The 17,709-nt window shown below is 42.6% G+C and overlaps 1 protein-coding gene across 4 annotated transcripts in view; it reads left to right on the top strand.

The window, feature by feature from the left end:
* ninl (ninein-like) overlaps positions 1-17,709 on the top strand; it is a 48,943-nt gene that overhangs the window by 7,964 nt on the left and 23,270 nt on the right. For all 4 annotated transcript variants that reach the window (XM_042010869.1, XM_042010867.1, XM_042010871.1 and 1 more), the window contains exons 5-9: positions 11,095-11,158; positions 11,232-11,326; positions 11,419-11,565; positions 14,042-14,218; positions 15,876-16,012. In XM_042010869.1, the coding sequence (XP_041866803.1) occupies positions 11,095-11,158; positions 11,232-11,326; positions 11,419-11,565; positions 14,042-14,218; positions 15,876-16,012 (620 nt within the window). The remainder of the gene's footprint in view (positions 1-11,094; positions 11,159-11,231; positions 11,327-11,418; positions 11,566-14,041; positions 14,219-15,875; positions 16,013-17,709) is intronic.

The following is a 17,709-nucleotide window of genomic DNA, read 5'->3' as shown; positions in this document are numbered from 1 at the left end:
ATCTGAGTGGACAGTGATATGTGGCAGGAAGTTAGTAGTGGTTAGTAGTTTATGAAGTCAGTTTGGTCATCCAAACAGTTTTTAACATTCATAAATGTAGCTGTAAATAAAAATGACGGGGGGCTTCCTTGGATGTCAACAGAAATGATCCCCCAGGAGAAATATGGAGGAGGTGATGCCCACTACTTAGTTTCTTAAAATGAAACTTTTTTTTTCTTAAATATTTTTGTAAAATATTTTGTTGACTTTTTAATATTAAAGTTTTTATTTATTTTAGAAACAACTAAATTACAGGCATGTGATTTTAATGAAATAAGAAATAATAGAAAAAAATGATATAAATAAAATAAAATAATAATATAAATAATAAATAAAACATAATAGATTTTAACATTGTTTTATTACATGTCGTGAGCAGTGTGAGTGTCATGATGCTGATAGGTGTGGACTCGGAAGATGACTCAGAATCCCAGGGATGGGTTACAAACATTTATTGGTTTACAATGAATGGAATGTGCAATCCTGGTCCTCTAAGTTCAGGCTTCTGTGAATATGGAGACAGAGGTTAGTAGGCAGGGGGCGGCAGGTTACTGTGCGTAATAGTGTGGCTGACGTACCAGCAGAGTGAGATCCAGCGGGAGCGGGCGGTATCCTCAAGCTCAGAGCCAGGGGAATCCGAGGGGGAAGAATCTGCTGCGTTCTGTCGGAGAAGCTGCTGAACAAAAGAGAGGTGAGAAACTGGAAAGCAACCCACAGGTTGAACTGCCGGCCAGGATGACCGCGTGGGAAATGAGATCCTCGTGGGGGGTTGGGGAGTAGTCCGTAATCCGTTATCCAATTCCAATAATCGATTCCAGAGGTCCAGAGCCGGGAGATCCAAACAGAGACAGGCAGAGTACCAGACAGGGGCAGGCTGAGGCAGAATCCAAATCCAAGGCGACAGGGTCAACAACAGACGGGCAGACAGGCAGAGAAATCAGGGCTGGAAGCGTACAGGGTAGAACTAAGACGATCTGGCAACTGAGAGACGAAACAGGCAGGTATATAAGGTGCTCAGCGCAGGTGGAGCGCATCAGCCATCAAGCCAGCGTGCGGGGAAGATGCCTTCAGGGTAGCTGCGAAAACCCAGCTCCGCACCACAGAGCATGACAGTGAGTGCAGAATTTATCTCATATGGAAGTCCTGTGTCGACCCGTCGGACCTTTGAGATGAGACGTAAATATGCTGTCGCTCAGGAGGAAGAGCGGTCAGCTTCCAACCAGAGGGTCGGGGGTTCGAGTCCAGGCCGTGGCATGAATGTGACAGGTGGTGGAAAGCGCTTTGAGTGGTCAAGCTGACTGGAAAAGTGCTACCTAAGTACAAGTCTATTTTCTGGTTCTCCAGTACTAGTTGCCATGGTAACTATGACGGAACAGATGAGCCAGACTTATCAAAATGAGCGAGACCTCCTTCCTTCATGGAGCATCCCTCTGTTCTGGTGTCAGTTTAACACCTTAAACATGAAACTGTTAGATCACTACTGAGTCATGCGGAGTTATTTTTAGAAACATCGTCTGGGAAACAGGAAAGTGAGTGACATGTCCGCGTCTGATGGACATGAGTTTTATTCAGAATTTACCAATCTCATGATGTTTCCTTCACAACTGAACGGTGTAAAACATTCATGGTGAATTCAGTAACCAGTAAGAATCCGGTCAGAAGTCAGTTTGCCCACAACATCCGCTGCTAGCATCTCTGGTAAAACAGCCAATGCTACGTTTGCTAGGTTGCTGCAGAAATGGAGGAGACTCGAGTAAAGGTGTTTACATCTAAGCTGAGCAGTGTTTGGATTTTACTTGAGTCCTGCAACGTGCCGGGTGCTCCGGGGACCCGACGGGTGACCTGTAGAAAAGTTGTTTTGTTCATAATTAGGCGACTCTGAATGAGCACCCACCAACCAAAAGTGGGTTAAAACTCAAAGTGGCAGGTATAAATGAAAACTTATGATTGAGTTAGTTTGTTAGAAAAAACTTGGAGAAATGTTGTTGATTAAAAATGTCAATAAAAACAATGAAATGCGTTCAGGTGCTCTTATAATAATTATCTAAAAAATGTGTCCAGTGAAAATTCTGATTGGCTGAAACAGTAATCTTTAATCCAGGCGTATGAAAATAGAAATTATTTTATTTATTGATTAATTTCGGACTAATTAACCCTGATAGGATGGTATATTCTTGCTAAAACACTGGACAGTTATTTCAGTTTAAAACTTGTCATGTTTATAAAAACATGAAAAAGAAAAAAACTTCTGTTTAAACTGTGACCTGCCACCATTTCTGTCTGCACCCATTCAAAGAAAAAAGAAAAAACAACCCTTGAAGTCACGACTGTACAAACTGAGCTGCCAGAAAAAGAGTTCAGATAGACTTTGTTGTCTCAGATAATCTGAGATTTTAAAGTCTCATATCTCAACCTGCAGGTGATTAGAGTAAATAAAAACCTACTTCTGTCTGTGATCAGCCAAACAAAGATCCTGGATGTCTGAGTTGTGTCATCTTCAAGCAGGGATGGTCTACAACAGATATAAATAATAAATAAAATGTAATAGAGCCATCAAATATTGTAGAAAACAACCTGAGGTTGATCTGTTAGTCTGAGGCTCTGACTGTGGGTATGAAGACCCTTTTCTCCACTGGTTTCATGTTTTACTTTAGACCACTGGTCACTCTGTGAAACTGAACGCTCCCTATCAGTTGATCAGTTTTAAAAACCATCCATTTATTTTGCAGCCTGGTGATCAGCACCATCAGTACGAGGCAGAGATATTGTCAGACCTCAAACAATAAAACACACACACACTAATGATCACAGCTGCTTTATTTCAGCCATCCTAGCTTCACTGTGAACCTGTAACACCTTGAGGAGTTTCAGAGCTCCAGATTATAATCCCATTGTTCCTCATGATGAGGTGGCCTTCGTTAGTTAAGGTCAGGCGTACCCTCTTATTGGGGTTGGTCGCACGGAGCGCCACACCGCTGTGTTGTTCTCGGTGTTCATCACCAGGTTGGTGTCCTCCTGCATGATGATGAACGCGTTTGAACTGCCTGTACGTGTCTGCCAGACAGGAGTCCAGGTGTAGCTGACAAAGTCTCTGTCGTCCTGGAGAGTCCACCATACATCGTTAAACCTCTCTGGTTCTCTACACTGGATTGTGTTTAAACCCAGTCCAGTTCTTCACCTGTTCACAGGAACCTCTTTAGATCTCATCAGGATACTCTTTAGGAAAAACAACATTTAAAATGTTGTCTTTGTACCATTTCATTTAAATTTAATTTCTAAATTTTAGACTCGTTTTGTTTTTAATGTGCATAAATTGATTTTTCATGTAAAGCACTTTTTGCTGCCCCAGCATGAAAAGTGCTTTATAAATAAAGTTAGATTTGATTTGATTTGATAAAGTCAAAAACTTGCGTCATGTCTCCAGAAAGAGCTTAAACCTGTATTCTCTCTCCACCGCTACGTGGCAGACATGTGAATCACAGGTTGCCAACCTGTGATGCCACAACATGACGTTAGATGAGTAATTTTACCGCCATCACGAACTCTGCTTCATATTCAACATTTTTCTTATTTTCAGCATGCCTTAAAGCTTCAAAACTCTGATCAATATCTTTTTCCCCCTGACCTGAAAGATGGCTTTGTATGTGCCGTTTTCACTGACCAGGTTCTCCCTCTCTTACAGTTCCTAGTAAACATTGATGGAGTTGTTAGTCTTGATTCTGAAAAGAGTTTAAAAGAAGAGAGCAGATAGAAATGATTCCAGTCATTTGTCTGGATGTGTTCAGGTGATATTTCTCTAATCAGATAAATATCAGGAGTACAGCTTACAAGGTTCTTCTGGTTTTTCTGACCAGTTGTTTAAAACCGAGACGTTTTATACTGTTTAATAAAATGCAGAAACTTTGTGCTGCTCATCTTAAAAACTGACAAAAATAATGACTCGAACAGGAAGGCAGCATCTTATCTTCAAGGACAGCAAGTAACTAGGTTACTACGTTACACCTCAGAGATGAGATTATTCTTTACAACTGAGTTGTTTTGGCTGTTCTGATGGTTCAAATCATGAAACTGATGGAGGTTATTTTAAAAAATCCAAGGATTTAATGAAAAGACTGGAGAAAATGAGAAAATGTGAACTTTTGGTTGGAATCAAATCTTGCGTGTTTGCAATAAACACGTGCTGATGGTTGTTAACTTCTGCTTAAGATCATCATATCCAAAATGTTCCCAGATCACTGCTTTCTTTTTTTTCTGTTTGACCCCTCACTGCTGAGCAGTCTTCTTCTGGTCTGTCACAGTAATATTTAACACAATGTACTAAATCAAAGATCAGCCATCAGGAACATCTCTGGTTGTTTTAGTCTGTAACGCATCATTCGCTGTGGGACCTGTGGAACTTTTTCAGATGATTTAACACCATCATTGTCGGGTTTAAAAGCTGGAGTATCTGTTCAGTGCGGCGAATGAGCTCTACATGTTACTGTTGGGTCAACTGTGGTGAGACTTTGAGACTTGAAGCTTAAATACTTATTGAGTGTATGAAGGTATAAAATAATCACTGTGATGTGTTAGTTTAAATTTATATGTGTTTTATGTAAACATGCTAGACAGCTGAACAGAGCTAGAGCTATAATGATACTAGTTGTTTACTTCCTGCTTCGTCCTACACTGCAGGTATGTTTTCTCTTCAGGTGTAGATCGTAGGCAGCAGGTGGAGGTCATCTCTGTGTTGAGGAGCAGCTGAAGTAGGACTGTCACTTTTAACAGATTATTAGAGATAATGGTGATGATGGTTACAAAATCATCTTCATTCTTTGTTTTGAAAACTGCTGGATGAAACTGTCCAAATCATCCTGTTTTCCATCAGCTGTTGTTAGAAAACCTATAACACACACCTGTGTATTCAGTGTAGATTTTTATTGGCTGCTAAATTTATAAAGGTTAGCTAAATTATTCAGTCATTACTACACGTAAAGTATCACAGAGCATTAAAAGAAACACGCTGTTAAAGGATTAATCATCGTCATCTACATGATAAATGATGATAACTATGAGAAACTGCTGTGATGGCTGCAGAATCTTTTCTTTCACTGCAGCAACGCAGATCAGTTCTGATCCAAATAGATCAAAGAATCCCGAAGTTTCCACACTTCTGTTTAACCCTGGATGTAACTCTGTGTTTAGGATGGACAGAGTGTAAAATTTGGGTTTTATTTCTGTACCGTGCCTTTAGTACGTGTACAACAGGTCATGGTAACCCTAAATATCTGAACAGATCTGGACTCGGAGAAGTCCACTTTTCTTCTGTCTGAACATTTCAGACGATTCAACTGGTTTTAAGCCGAGCCTGGACCTGAGATTCATCTTCTGGAACAGGCCTAACCTGCCACCTTCAATCTGAACACAGACCGTTTACAGGACCTGCAAATCAGATAACTGGAATAATCTGATCTGATGCGTCTACATGAATTTCTGAAACACAACATTCAAAAAGCCCTGGTCTGCATTTTCCTGTCCATTATTCATTATCGGTTTACTTCAGAGTACCTCGTAGTGACGTAATACTCTAGTACTCAATACTTTTAAAAACATCTGGTCTTTGTTGAACATGGCGCCTACAGTTAAAGCGTTAGCTGCTAATGTGAGCTAACAAGCTGCGAAGTAGGTGAGTGTCTTACTTTGTTTATAGTCAGCTTCCTGCACGCCATCATCACTCTCACGTTGTGCCGGCGCTTTCGTCTTCGTAATGGAAGACGTTGAAAAGATGGAGGCAACAGTTTTTTGCACATGTGCACATCTGCACATGTGCACATGTGCAGATGTGTAAAAAAAAAAAAAAAACACTGAATCAGATAAACGGGTCTACATGCACAAAGACAGAGTACTGGGGAGAACTAATCAGATAACTGCAGCTATCTGATAAAACATCAGGTTATGCCGTCTGCATCATCACTGCATGATCAGATTTTTGGTGTGCATGTAAACAGCTCAGTTTTTATGAGATTGAGCAGAACCCTTCAAACCAGACTGGATCCCTGACAGTTTCACACCCAAACAAAGAGACAGGCTTGTGTTCTTTTGGACTTTTGATCATTTTATGCCTGTAATGCATGCATTATTATATATCTTTATTTTTATTCGTTAACATATTATCAGCTTAGTTTTGAAATAATTCAAACAAATCAGCTTTAGTTTCTGTTCTCAGAACCGGTCTTTAAACATGTGTTTCTGTAAAGATGAATATTTAACATTAAGTTCTAGCTGGAGGGGGAACTCGCAATGAAGATGGTTTGATCTCTGATCCACTGTGTTTCCACCATCGGTTAAAAACGGGCCGTTCTGAGTTGGTGGATCTGGTCCTGGATCAGCTCTCTGCTGTTACATCAGACCGAGTGTGTTTATGTAACTCGGCTCCACAGATTAAACACGGAGTCTCTTTCCCAGTTGTGATGCTGAATTGATGATAAATACTTCATGTTTGCAGCATTTAGGTGCTTACGTAAGGAGCTCAGAGACACGTGGTGGTGAATTCAGAATGAAGACAGAGACGCTAACATGCTTCAGTGGTTGTTGATGAGACAGGCCTTAGAACACATCCAGAACCAGCAGGTTAAAGCCGGTTAAAGTCATGTGACTCCATTTACACAAAGACAGCAGCTGCACCAATCAAATGATGCATTGATCATTCTGGTGGTGATTTATACACATAAAACCACATATTCCTGCTCTGATAGCATATAGTAGCTTGTTCCAGCATCATAGAACCACAAATGAGAACAGTCTGGACTGAGACCAACAGAACCAGATTATGTTCTGGAGAGGACCACAGTGGTCCAGAAGCAGCAGAACCCTCATGAGTTTAAGCAGCTGCAGACAGAGTTTGATTGAAGCAGCCAGAGGAGGTCAGTGAGGAGTGGAGGGTCATATAACCGTTTCATTGGATGGAACAGCAGACGCGCCAGGTTCTGCACCATCATTAGGGCTTTCCCTGTCCATGCTAGAAGACCTGGTGGAGGAGGGCGGTAGTAGGTGATAACCGAGATGGAATCAGATGTCAGGATTAGAGATTTTCTTGGTATGATTATTGTCAAAGAAATAATCAGGATTTTTTCTTCATTTATTAATTCATCAACACTTAAAATGTGTAAAACCACACAACCTCTTCTTATAGGTCTTTAAGTTTTATTTGTTCCCATCTTTCTATACCAACATAACAAAATAATAAAGAAACAAAGTAAAGCAACCAGGATGTCTCATTCCATGTAAATCTCCTCTGCTCTGTAAACCATAAATAAATCCTACTTATTAACTCTGGATTTCTCTCAGAGAAAAGAGATGGAAAGGCTGCAGGACCTCCACTACTTTTTCTGGAAACCACACTATTAAAATGGTTTTGAACATTTCTTTTCAACCTTACGCTCCTTCACACTGTAAGATCAGCTGATCAGCTGCTCCTCATGGTGCCGAGAACCAAGCGTGAGCTCCGAGGAGATCAGGCCTTTTCTGGTGCTGGTCCCAGATGGTGGAACGACCTGGGTCTGCATATAAGACAGGCCTCCTCCTTTCCTGGTTTTGAGGCTCTTCTTAAAACTCATTTGTTCTTTTTGGCTTTTTGACTCTGAGATGTTGACATTTTGCTTGTGTTTTTATATTTTAACCTGTGTTATTTATTTGATTTAATTGTTTTTTAATATTTTGATTGATTTTATTCTTCTGTACAACAGTTTGGTCCACTGTGGTTTAAAGTGCTTCGGATTGGAGTAGAGAATTTAGAAACCCAGGAAAAACATTCAGCTACGTTTACTTCCAGCTGTCCTTTAGCAGAATAGCTGCTGTTTGACACATAAATAATACTGGAACAGTGGAAATAAAAACACAAGACCACATATCTGGGATTGAATAAGGTTTCTACTACAGACCATTACACATTGATTACTGAAAAGGATTCAAACTCACCCAGAGTTGATTACGTTAGACCCGTGAAACTATCCATCAAAAAAGTTTTTCTTTTTTTTTTTTTTTTATACATATAATGTGTTATTCAGTGTATGCTGCGTAACGTAAAGTCCAGCCTGAGTTGTACACAATTACAAAATGGCTAATGACAAAAAGACTTTTAATGTCAATATTGACAAGGATGACTTAATCTTTTATTTGGAGCGAATTACTCCTCCTCTGTTGTTTAACTTTGCTTTCATTCTGAGTTATGCTGATCTGCTAATGTAGTTCAGACATAATCTTTTATTGAGGGATCTTTAAGATTAATTAATCGTGGCATTTAATACAGCAGTTAATAAAGAAATGACATCCCTTAGAATCCTAGATGAAATATGGAGTCAGATACATCCTGAATATATGATGTTGTACAGCACAAAGCTGGAGACAGATGCAGCATGGTCAGAGAAGGAGAATTCTCACAACTGATTCAAACCAAGCATGAGCCGTGACTGAGAATCACATCTCAGAGGGCTCTGAGTCTGCAGAGAGGTCGGGATGAGAACCAGGACCGAGCTGCATCTCTGGATGCCTTTAGGCCCTCTGTCTCAGACAAGAGAGCCGTCACAGCTGCAGCCAGGCGGATTTGGATCAAGGAGGTTGTTATAAAACTTGCCTGAAAATGGCTCTGGGGCTGCAGTCAATATGTAGACATTGTTTTTTAGGGCAGCCTCAGCTGTCAGATTGTGAGGCTAAAATGATGTAAAATGAATGTATCAACAGATATAGCAGCATGAATGCCGACCAGAAGAAGAAAGCAGAATTTATTACTAAATCACGTCCAGCTCAGCTGCTTTGTGGCGCCACCGTGCATCAGAAACGTCTTCTTGGCTTTATTCCAGCCATAGAGGAGCATTATTTTTCTTCTTTTCACACACACATAGAACTTTCTGCTCACTGGTTGATCTTTGGCTGCTCCTGATTGGACGTTACCGTCAATCTAAGCTCTCTGATTGGTGGAAAGTCAGACAGGAATTGGCTTCATCATCATGTCCAGGTCTAAATAGAGGTCTCTTAGCAGCATAGTAGTGATGGTGATGTTTTTATGATGAAATGTGATAAATAATGCTGTTATCATGGATCATTGTGGATTTACCAGATAGAGTCTCTGAATAAAACTACATTTAGTGGCTGGATTGTAAACCTCCTGGACAGGATAGAAATGTCTGGAAAACCTCCATAGATCAGCTAAAGGTTAAAATATCCATCACATTTACCCCACAGAGCTACACACCACCGCTGCTGAGACACTGGTGAGGGTGGAAGTGATGGTGGTCGAGGTGCCAGTGATGTAGTGGAGTTTTAAAGGGTAACGGAAGGCAAAGACAGAGGACATAGAAACTAAAGTTGAAATAAATAATCAAAAAGCTCTATGTAAGAGCTTCTGCTTGTTTCTTCATCATTTCATCGCTCTACCGTCATCTGGTGAACACGGTGCGACGCATGTAGGTTAACTAAGCTGGATGCTGCCAAACTCTCCAACACTGTCGGGTTAATAATTCATCTGAGGCTGCTGAATATTTCAGTGCAGCTTTAACCTCCTTTTCTTCTTCACCCATCACATTCAGCAATGAAGAGTCCAGGCAGACCCAGTAATGGGTGGTATGCTGCCTTCAGAGGGATAACATGTTAGGTCTCCACTGACCCGTAAAGGAAGATGCAGAGAAAACTTCCGCAGTACCCCTGGTCCTCTGTCACCGAGAGGCAGTAATATCACTAAACCGCCACTGTTTTTGCTATGATGGTGGATAAGACCAGTTAAAAGAAAGAAGGAAACATTAAGAAACAATAAAGATCCATGAGTACATCAGGATGAAGAACTGAGTGAAAACCTCAGACAGCTGAAACCCAACAAGGGAGAAGAGGAAGCTGGCTGTGGATGATACCAAGAAGTCCTGTCAGCAGCTAATAGAAGTTGGTCTGGAAGCTCAGAAGCTCTGACCATGGCAGCTACAAGAAGAAAATATCGTTTCCAGACTGTTAAATCCCGTTCAGGTAACGTCTGCACAGAATTCAGCTGGACTTGCATAGACCACATTCTCCCAAAGAGGATGTTAGAAGCAGCAGAACATCGTCACCATTTTCTCACACAGTGGACAGTGACATGGTTTCAGACAGACTGTAGCCAGGAACCAGATTCTCCTCCTGTCTGTGTAAACTGAGATCAGACCTGGACCTGCACACATCTGATGGAGCTTGGCTTTGTTTATGTAAACCTGGTGAATACTGGCTCTGTTCTACTGTTTTACACACAGATTCAAAACCATGCTGGTCCCATCCAGTCTTGGATCTGACCCGGGAACATCCAGCCCTGGAGAAGACGACGCTGAACAGCTCTTATGCAACAAGCTAACACTCACTGGAGGGCTGGTGACCATCTGTCTCTGATTGGCTGTTCAGAGAAGCGAATAAGTTTAGGAGGCTGTGGCGACGGGAAGCTAACGCCTAACTTAACATGTCTCACATGATTCAGTTCCATCACCGAGACTGGCAGGTGGAAGTCGCGTTTCTGTGGTTCATGTGTTTTTTTTTCCTGGTGAAGCGAGTAGATTCAGCCGGTTCCCGGTTCTGGGTGTCGGTTTGGTTTATTAGAGCTCAGTGATCCACACTCAGCAAGGACTGTTACACAACACTGTTGAATTTTTAACTCCACTGTTCATTAATTGAGTTTTTACACACACACACACACACACACACACACCCACACACACACACACACACACACAATGTTCACAGTTTGTTGTTTTCAAACATCAAAAACAAAATCAAACAATTCTCTGATCAACATCAGTTCTCATGTGACAGGTTCAGTGTCTCACAGCTGACCTGATCTGGTGTGTGTGTGCGTGTGTGTGTGCGTGGTGTTACATGCTAAGCTCTTGAGCATGACAGTTGAGTCTATACATGAACACACACATACAATATGTTTGTTCTAGCAGAAGTAATTCCGGCTCAGGAATTCCTTCACACACACTCTTTCATAACTCTGCTGTTAGTTCAGGCATGTTAACACACAGTCTGTGTTGTAGACTGTCGCTGACCTCCATCTTTTCAATGCAGAGCCTGAAGTCTGATGAGGAGACAGGAAGTCAGAAGAATGTCCAGCCGCTCTTTCAGAATAAAGGTACGCTTCCATCTGCATCTTCAAGCACACTCCCAAAAACAGTCAGATTTTCTAAAAGATGTGTGATGTTCAGGTGAGCAGCAGGAGGAGGAGCTGGAAGTGGGAGGAAGCCATCACGTCATGACAGCAGTGTGTGATCACCTGGGTCTGCAGCACCTCCACACACAGGTAAAGCTGGTGAAATGATCTGCAGATTTTAGTTTCAGGTAAAACATCCTGCAGTGATGCCGTGTGATGCTGTCTGTCTGTCTCACTTCCAGGACATGGACGTGCTCCTCAGGAGGTTGGATGCCGACCTGGACGGCAGAGTCAGCATCAGAGAGTTCAAGAAGGTTCTGTGTAGCTCCACCCCCTTTTCAAGCTCCACCCCTACACGATCAACTGACATCCAGAGGGCACCATACAGGGTCAGAATCAGTTTACCTGGTTCAGTAGATGCAAAATGTGTTATTTCTGTGAACTGACTTTAAACAAGAAGCACTAAGTGTGTAAACATCCAGTCACCATCCTCCTGATCAGGTCCACCTGCTCAACTTCCTGTTAACACAAATATATAATCAGCCAATCACATGGCAGCATTTAGTCATGGAGACGTGGTGAAGACGACTTGCTGAAGTTCAAACTGAGCATCAGAATGAGGAAGAAAAGGGATTTCAGTGACTGAACGTGGCATGGTTGTTGGTCTGAGTATTTACTGGAATTTTCACCCACAACCATCTCCAGGGTTTCCAGAGAACGGTCTGAAGAAGAGAAAATATCCAGCGAGCAGCAGTTGTCTGGACCAGAATGTCTGGTTGATGTCAGAGGTCAGAGGAGAATGGGCAGACGGGTTGGAGATGATAGAAAGACAACAGGAAGTCCAGTCAGCACTGGTTCCAACCAAGTTCTGCAGAACAGCATCTCTGAACACACAACACGTCCAACCTGGAAGCAGATGTTCTACAGCAGCAGAAGACACACCGGGTTCCTCCTGCCAGCTAAGAACAGGAAACTGAGGCTACAATTCACACACACTCACCAACACTGGACAATAGAAGATGGAGAAACGTTGCTGGTCTGATGAGTCTCCATTTCAGCTCCACATTCAGATGCTCGGCTCAGAATCTGCTGAAAACATCATGAAAACATGGATCCATCCTGCCTTGGATCAATGCTTCAGGCTGCTGCTGGTGTAATGGTGGGGGGAGATTTTCTTGGTCCACTTTGGGCCCCTTAGTACCAACGTGTCCTGGTTTAACCAGCACAGTCTACCTGAGTATTGTTGCTGACCATGTCCATCCCTTTATGACCACAGTGGAGCATCTTCTGATGCTACTTCCAGCAGGATAATGCACCATGTCACAAAGCTCAGATCATCTCCACCTGCTTTCTAGAACATGACGATGAGTTCACTGGACTCCAACGGCCTCCACAGCCACCAGATCTCAGTCCAGTAGAACAGCTTTGGGATGTGGTGGAACGGGAGATTCTCATCATGGATGCAGCCGACAAACCTGCAGCAACTGTGTGATGCTGTCATGTTAATATGGAGAAAACCTCTGAGGAAGGTTTCCACCTCCTGCTTCCATCTATCACACCAGGATTAAAAAGGTCCGACCCGGTACTAGAAGGCGGTCCTGATGAAGAGGACGACCCGGTACTAGAAGGCGGTCCTGATGAAGAGGACGACCCGGTACTAGAAGGCGGTCCTGATGAAGAGGATGCCAAGTTTAGATCATGTTTCATGAGGTCTGCTGCTGCTGCAGCTGATGTCCTTCTCAGATGTTCTGACGGTGGTTTCTGATTGGCTAGGAGAACCAGAACCAGTAGAACCAGACTTTGCTGAGCTCAGATCTTTCAGATGTGTTTATTATTTCATTTGTTCGTGTTGAACGTTTTCTCTTTGAATGTGTGTTCAGGACCTGCTGAGAACCAGAAACTTGTTCTGATCCATAACGTCTGTGCAGCTGTTAAAGTTTTATTTACTGATTACATTTTCAGAGCAGGAGAGGATGAAGCATGTAAATATGTTTTCATTTGACGCGTTTCTGTGAAATGGTCATTCAGCTTCATAGTGCAGGTCAGACCGTGGATGCCTGGGACTCAACATTCAATATTCAGTCATTAAATAGGAAACATTTCTCCTCCTCAGACGTGTGTGTCTCAAAAGAGAAAAACAAAGATGTCAGGTTATATTAATCTAATCAAATCAATCAGTCAGACGTAAAAGCACAGTTTCCCAGGAGCTCCTGAATGCAGCACTAGCCTTCCACCAGTCAGGAGCTGCAGCTGCGGCTGACATCATCAGTCCATTCAGGATGAGCAGGTGCTGCAGGTGAACAGGTAGCTGCTCAGACACACAGGTGGAGGTCATCATGTACTGCATGTCAGGTCCGATGTCTGACTGCGGTTTGCTAACGTGGGTCAGGAACGACCAGATCAATGCCGCTTACTGCCACACTCAGGTGAGAACTCTGTGAGCTCCCACCTCCTGCATGAGCTCGATAGGATGTTATGATGTTTTCAGTTTCTACTGATGGCACAACGATCAATAACTTAATCTGAAAACAGAGAAATCAGGTTGACCCATGTTGTTTCTGCTCAGGTTTTAATCATTCAAGACAAAAATGAATCAGAGGCTGAACATCACGTTCCAGTGTTTTTTCATAGCTGAACTTCATTTCTGACTTTGTACTTTGAGATGAACCCGTCTCGCGTGTGAAACGTGTCCTGCAGGTTTAAAGCCGGACCCTGGTGCCGGCAGTTGTGAATGTGGGCTAATCCAGATTAACTCTTACAGCATTACCCTCCAACAAAAGGCGTCTCTGTTCTCTGAAGTCTGTCGGTTTCAAACCCGAGCTTCCCTGAGCTGGCTCTGATTCTGGTTTCTGGTTCTCCATGCAGTCCCAGGCTGTCTTAGAGGAGCTCTCGGCCCGGTCCGCCTCGCCCTCCCTGCTGACGGCCACCGTAGGTCAGAGAGTCCTCAGCTGGCTGGATGACGGATCAGGATGCACCAGCCCAGAGCGTGTCGCAGCACTGTGGACCGAGGAGGGCATCCGGAACAGCCGGGACATCCTGCAGGTCAGTACGGACCAGAACCAGGACCAGCTGGAGCAGAGAGAAGGTGAGGTGTTTGGAGCTTCTGATGATGGGTCAGCTACAGAGGAAGCTCACTGGGCTTTTGTTTGTCGAGGTAAAAGTTCTGTTCAGAACATTTAGTTACCTCAGCAGAACTCTGACAGCTCGTCTTCCTCAGCTTCTGTGTCCAACTCTTCCTCCACTGAGTTTCAGCCAAACCGCCTCATCAGCGCCGAGGTTTCAGCTGGGAGGTCCAGACCGGTTCCAAACCCGAGCAGAACCTCAGATCTCATCTTTCTGTCACATTCCTCCCAAAGATCCGATCCGGACCTCTTCCTACTTATCTGTGGTCCGGAGGGGGCGGGCGTGTCGCTGGTTCTGTTCAGTACTGAGACCTTCAGCATAATGACACCAGAACCGAGACCCACATTTAAATCATTCCTGACTAATTGTTATAGTCGCTGCTGAGGAATCCGTCTGAAACACGGCGTTGGCTCTGTGGGCAGCAGCGCCCCCTGCTGTCCGCCTCAATCCATCTGTCTGTCTGTCTGTCTGTTTGTCTGTCTGTCTGTCTGCCTGCCTGTCTGTCTGTTTGTCTGTCTGTCTGCCTGTCTGTTTGTCTGTCTGTCTGTCTGTCTGTCTGCCTGTCTGTCTGCCTGTCTGTCTGCCTGTCCGCCTGAATCCATCAGTCAGTCAGTCTGTCTGTCAGTCTGTCTGTCTGTCTGTCTGTCTGCCTGTCTGTCTGCCTGTGTCTGTCTGTCTGCCTGTCTGTCTGTCTGCCTGCCTGTCTGTCTGTCTGCCTGTCTGTCTGCCTGTGTCTGTCTGTCTGCCTGTCTGTCTGCCTGTCTGTCTGTCTGCCTGTCTGTCTGCCTGTCCGCCTGAATCCATCTGTCTGTCTATCTATGGTTCTCAATTTCTGATTAATTTGAAGTGGTTTTAAATAGATGAGAGTGGAAATATTGGAATAAAAGACCACATTACAATAAAAATTTCTCTTTCTTCCTTCATTCTTTTTTCTTTCTTTGTTTTTCTTTTTCTTTTTTTGTTTTGATCCTTTGTTTTTACTTTTTTTGTCCTCTATCCTTTTTTCTTTTCTTCTTCTTGTTTCGTTTTCATCTTCATTTACCCTTCTTTTGTTTTAATTTCTTTCTTTTCTCCTTTCTCTCTCTTTTTTCTCTCTTTCTGCAGTCTTAACAAACATTTGTAAAACAACATCAGTAAAATAATAAAAACAAAGAAAAAGATCAAAGTTCAGGTTAAAGTATTAGTTAATAAAAATGGTCTGAATTCAGCCCCCTGATGGCAGAAGACTTGTAGAAACTATTATTTTACTGAAAGAAGCGCTTGATGACGGGGTTTGACTCCCTGAGTGAAGGAAGAAGTTAGACTTTCAATAGATGGACAAAAAAAAAGACTTTAGAGGTGTCCAGCTTCCTCTTTAAATGGATGTTTATAATAGATTTTTATAGGACAACCTGGACATCTTCACCATGAAGCAACGATCCAGATGTCCCATTATCATCACACCCCATCTTTGCTTCATGTGGACATTTTACGTTCAAATGAAGCTGAGGTTCAGTTCACTGGTGGAGAAGAAGAGCGGAGGTATTAAACGCTGGCTATAAGGCTGCATCATCTAACCCAGGGGTTCTGTGTGCAGACTCTGGACTTCCCCCTGGAGGAGCGTCTCAGTCTGGCCGATCTCACTCTGGCTCTGGACAACGAGCTGCTGGTCAGCGGGAACGGGATCCACCAGGCGGCGCTCATCTCCTACAAGAACGAGATCCAGCACCTGCAGTAGGTTTCACCCCACAGCAGTTCTCATGTTTCTGACCAGAATAAATCTGTAACCTCGCAAGGTTAGGTAGGTTAATACGGAAACGTGCTGTGAGCAGCCTGGTAGGAAGCAGGTTCTGTTCAGGCTGTGTCCAACATATCTCCAACATAATGATTAGAGGGAAGGTGTCTATATGCCTGATCAATCTGTCAACTACTTTGATTTAAAGAAATGAACACACAACTTTGTTTTTAATATTTTTTTTAATTTAAACTTCTGTCTGGTAACTTCCCCACCACATGCTTCGTTGCAATGGGGACCAGTAGTTGCACTTGGACCCAGATACGCTGGAGGACGATGGGTTCCATCTGCTTATAATATAATATAATATAATATAATATAATATAATATAATATAATATAATATAATATAATATAATATAATATAATATAATATAATAAGCTTATTAAGTTTAGTAATTAGATAACATGCCAGCTGTAGACTACCTGCATTTAAGATCCATTTAAGCGATGACATTGCTGGAATTCCTCCTCCAAGCATCACAGCAGGCGCTGGAGGATGCAGCTGTTTTTCCTTTTTTGTTATTTTCATTGTGATTTCGGGGCTCAGTGGGTGATGCCTTCCATTGGTTTGCTGTGGACGTGCACACTGTTTTAACCAACTCAGGTTGTCATAGCTTCTTCTTAACATAGGTTAAGATGTCAGAGGATTTAGCAAACTCCAACACAGCTTTATCACAGGATTTGTTAAACCTCCTTTCTGGAATACCTCCCAGGTTTGATGATGAAATCCAGACCTGTCTGCTGCACCACCACATCCACATATCTCCACCCAGATTCTTCTGGAACAAAGTTCATCATGATCTCCGAGCTGCAGATCAGGAAACGTTAGGCTGAAAGATAAACATTTAGGCTTAAACCTCGCTGTAGAAAGAATGAAGCCGACAGGTTTCGTGTTCTGTCTCATCAGTTAATTTCATTTGTAAATATTAATGAATCTTTTCATTTCAGAAAAAGTCAGAATGGGAAATTTAGTGTCACTGATATTTCAAACAGGCGACTGGTCCAGCGGCAGCGTCTCTGAAGGACTTTTAGGATAAAAAGATGTTGAGAAGGTCTCCAGCTTGTCACCAAATGTCAGAAAATCACTGAACAGCTTCAAAACAAAAGTTCCTCTAAGGAAGATTGGAAAGAATTTACAGATTTCTCAGAATTTCTTCACACCGTTTAGGGAATCTGGAGGAATTTTACTATTTTCATCCATTTAGTTTGAAATTTTTATTCTGTTCCAACTTCTTATTTCAGGTTGGAGTCAAATTAAAACTGAACACTTTCCTCATGTTTGTTTAAACTCAGTGAACATAAAACTTTATTTACAAAAGAGAAAATATACCAAAAATGTCTAATTTGTTTTTAAGGCTAGAAGGAAATAGAGAACATGTGTTTGTGGAAATTGGGACAGTACTAGCAACAAAATGAAAAATAATGACAAATCTTTATTTACATGCCGCTTTCTAAGCAATGTTGCAAAGTGTTACCAGCAGGAGAGAACTGGTAAATGGACTGAGAGAAAGCTCTGCTCCTCCTGTTCTGAGATGAACGGAACAGGGAAAAGGGATGTCACACAGTCCTGATGCTCTGCAGCAGGCCCGGTAGAACCAGACTCCAGAACCTCCTGCTGAGGAGGGGCCTCATGT

Source organism: Melanotaenia boesemani, chromosome 16, assembly GCF_017639745.1.
Source record: "Melanotaenia boesemani isolate fMelBoe1 chromosome 16, fMelBoe1.pri, whole genome shotgun sequence".
In the NCBI taxonomy this organism is placed as follows: domain Eukaryota; kingdom Metazoa; phylum Chordata; class Actinopteri; order Atheriniformes; family Melanotaeniidae; genus Melanotaenia; species Melanotaenia boesemani.
This window is presented reverse-complemented; position numbering and strand designations above follow the sequence as displayed.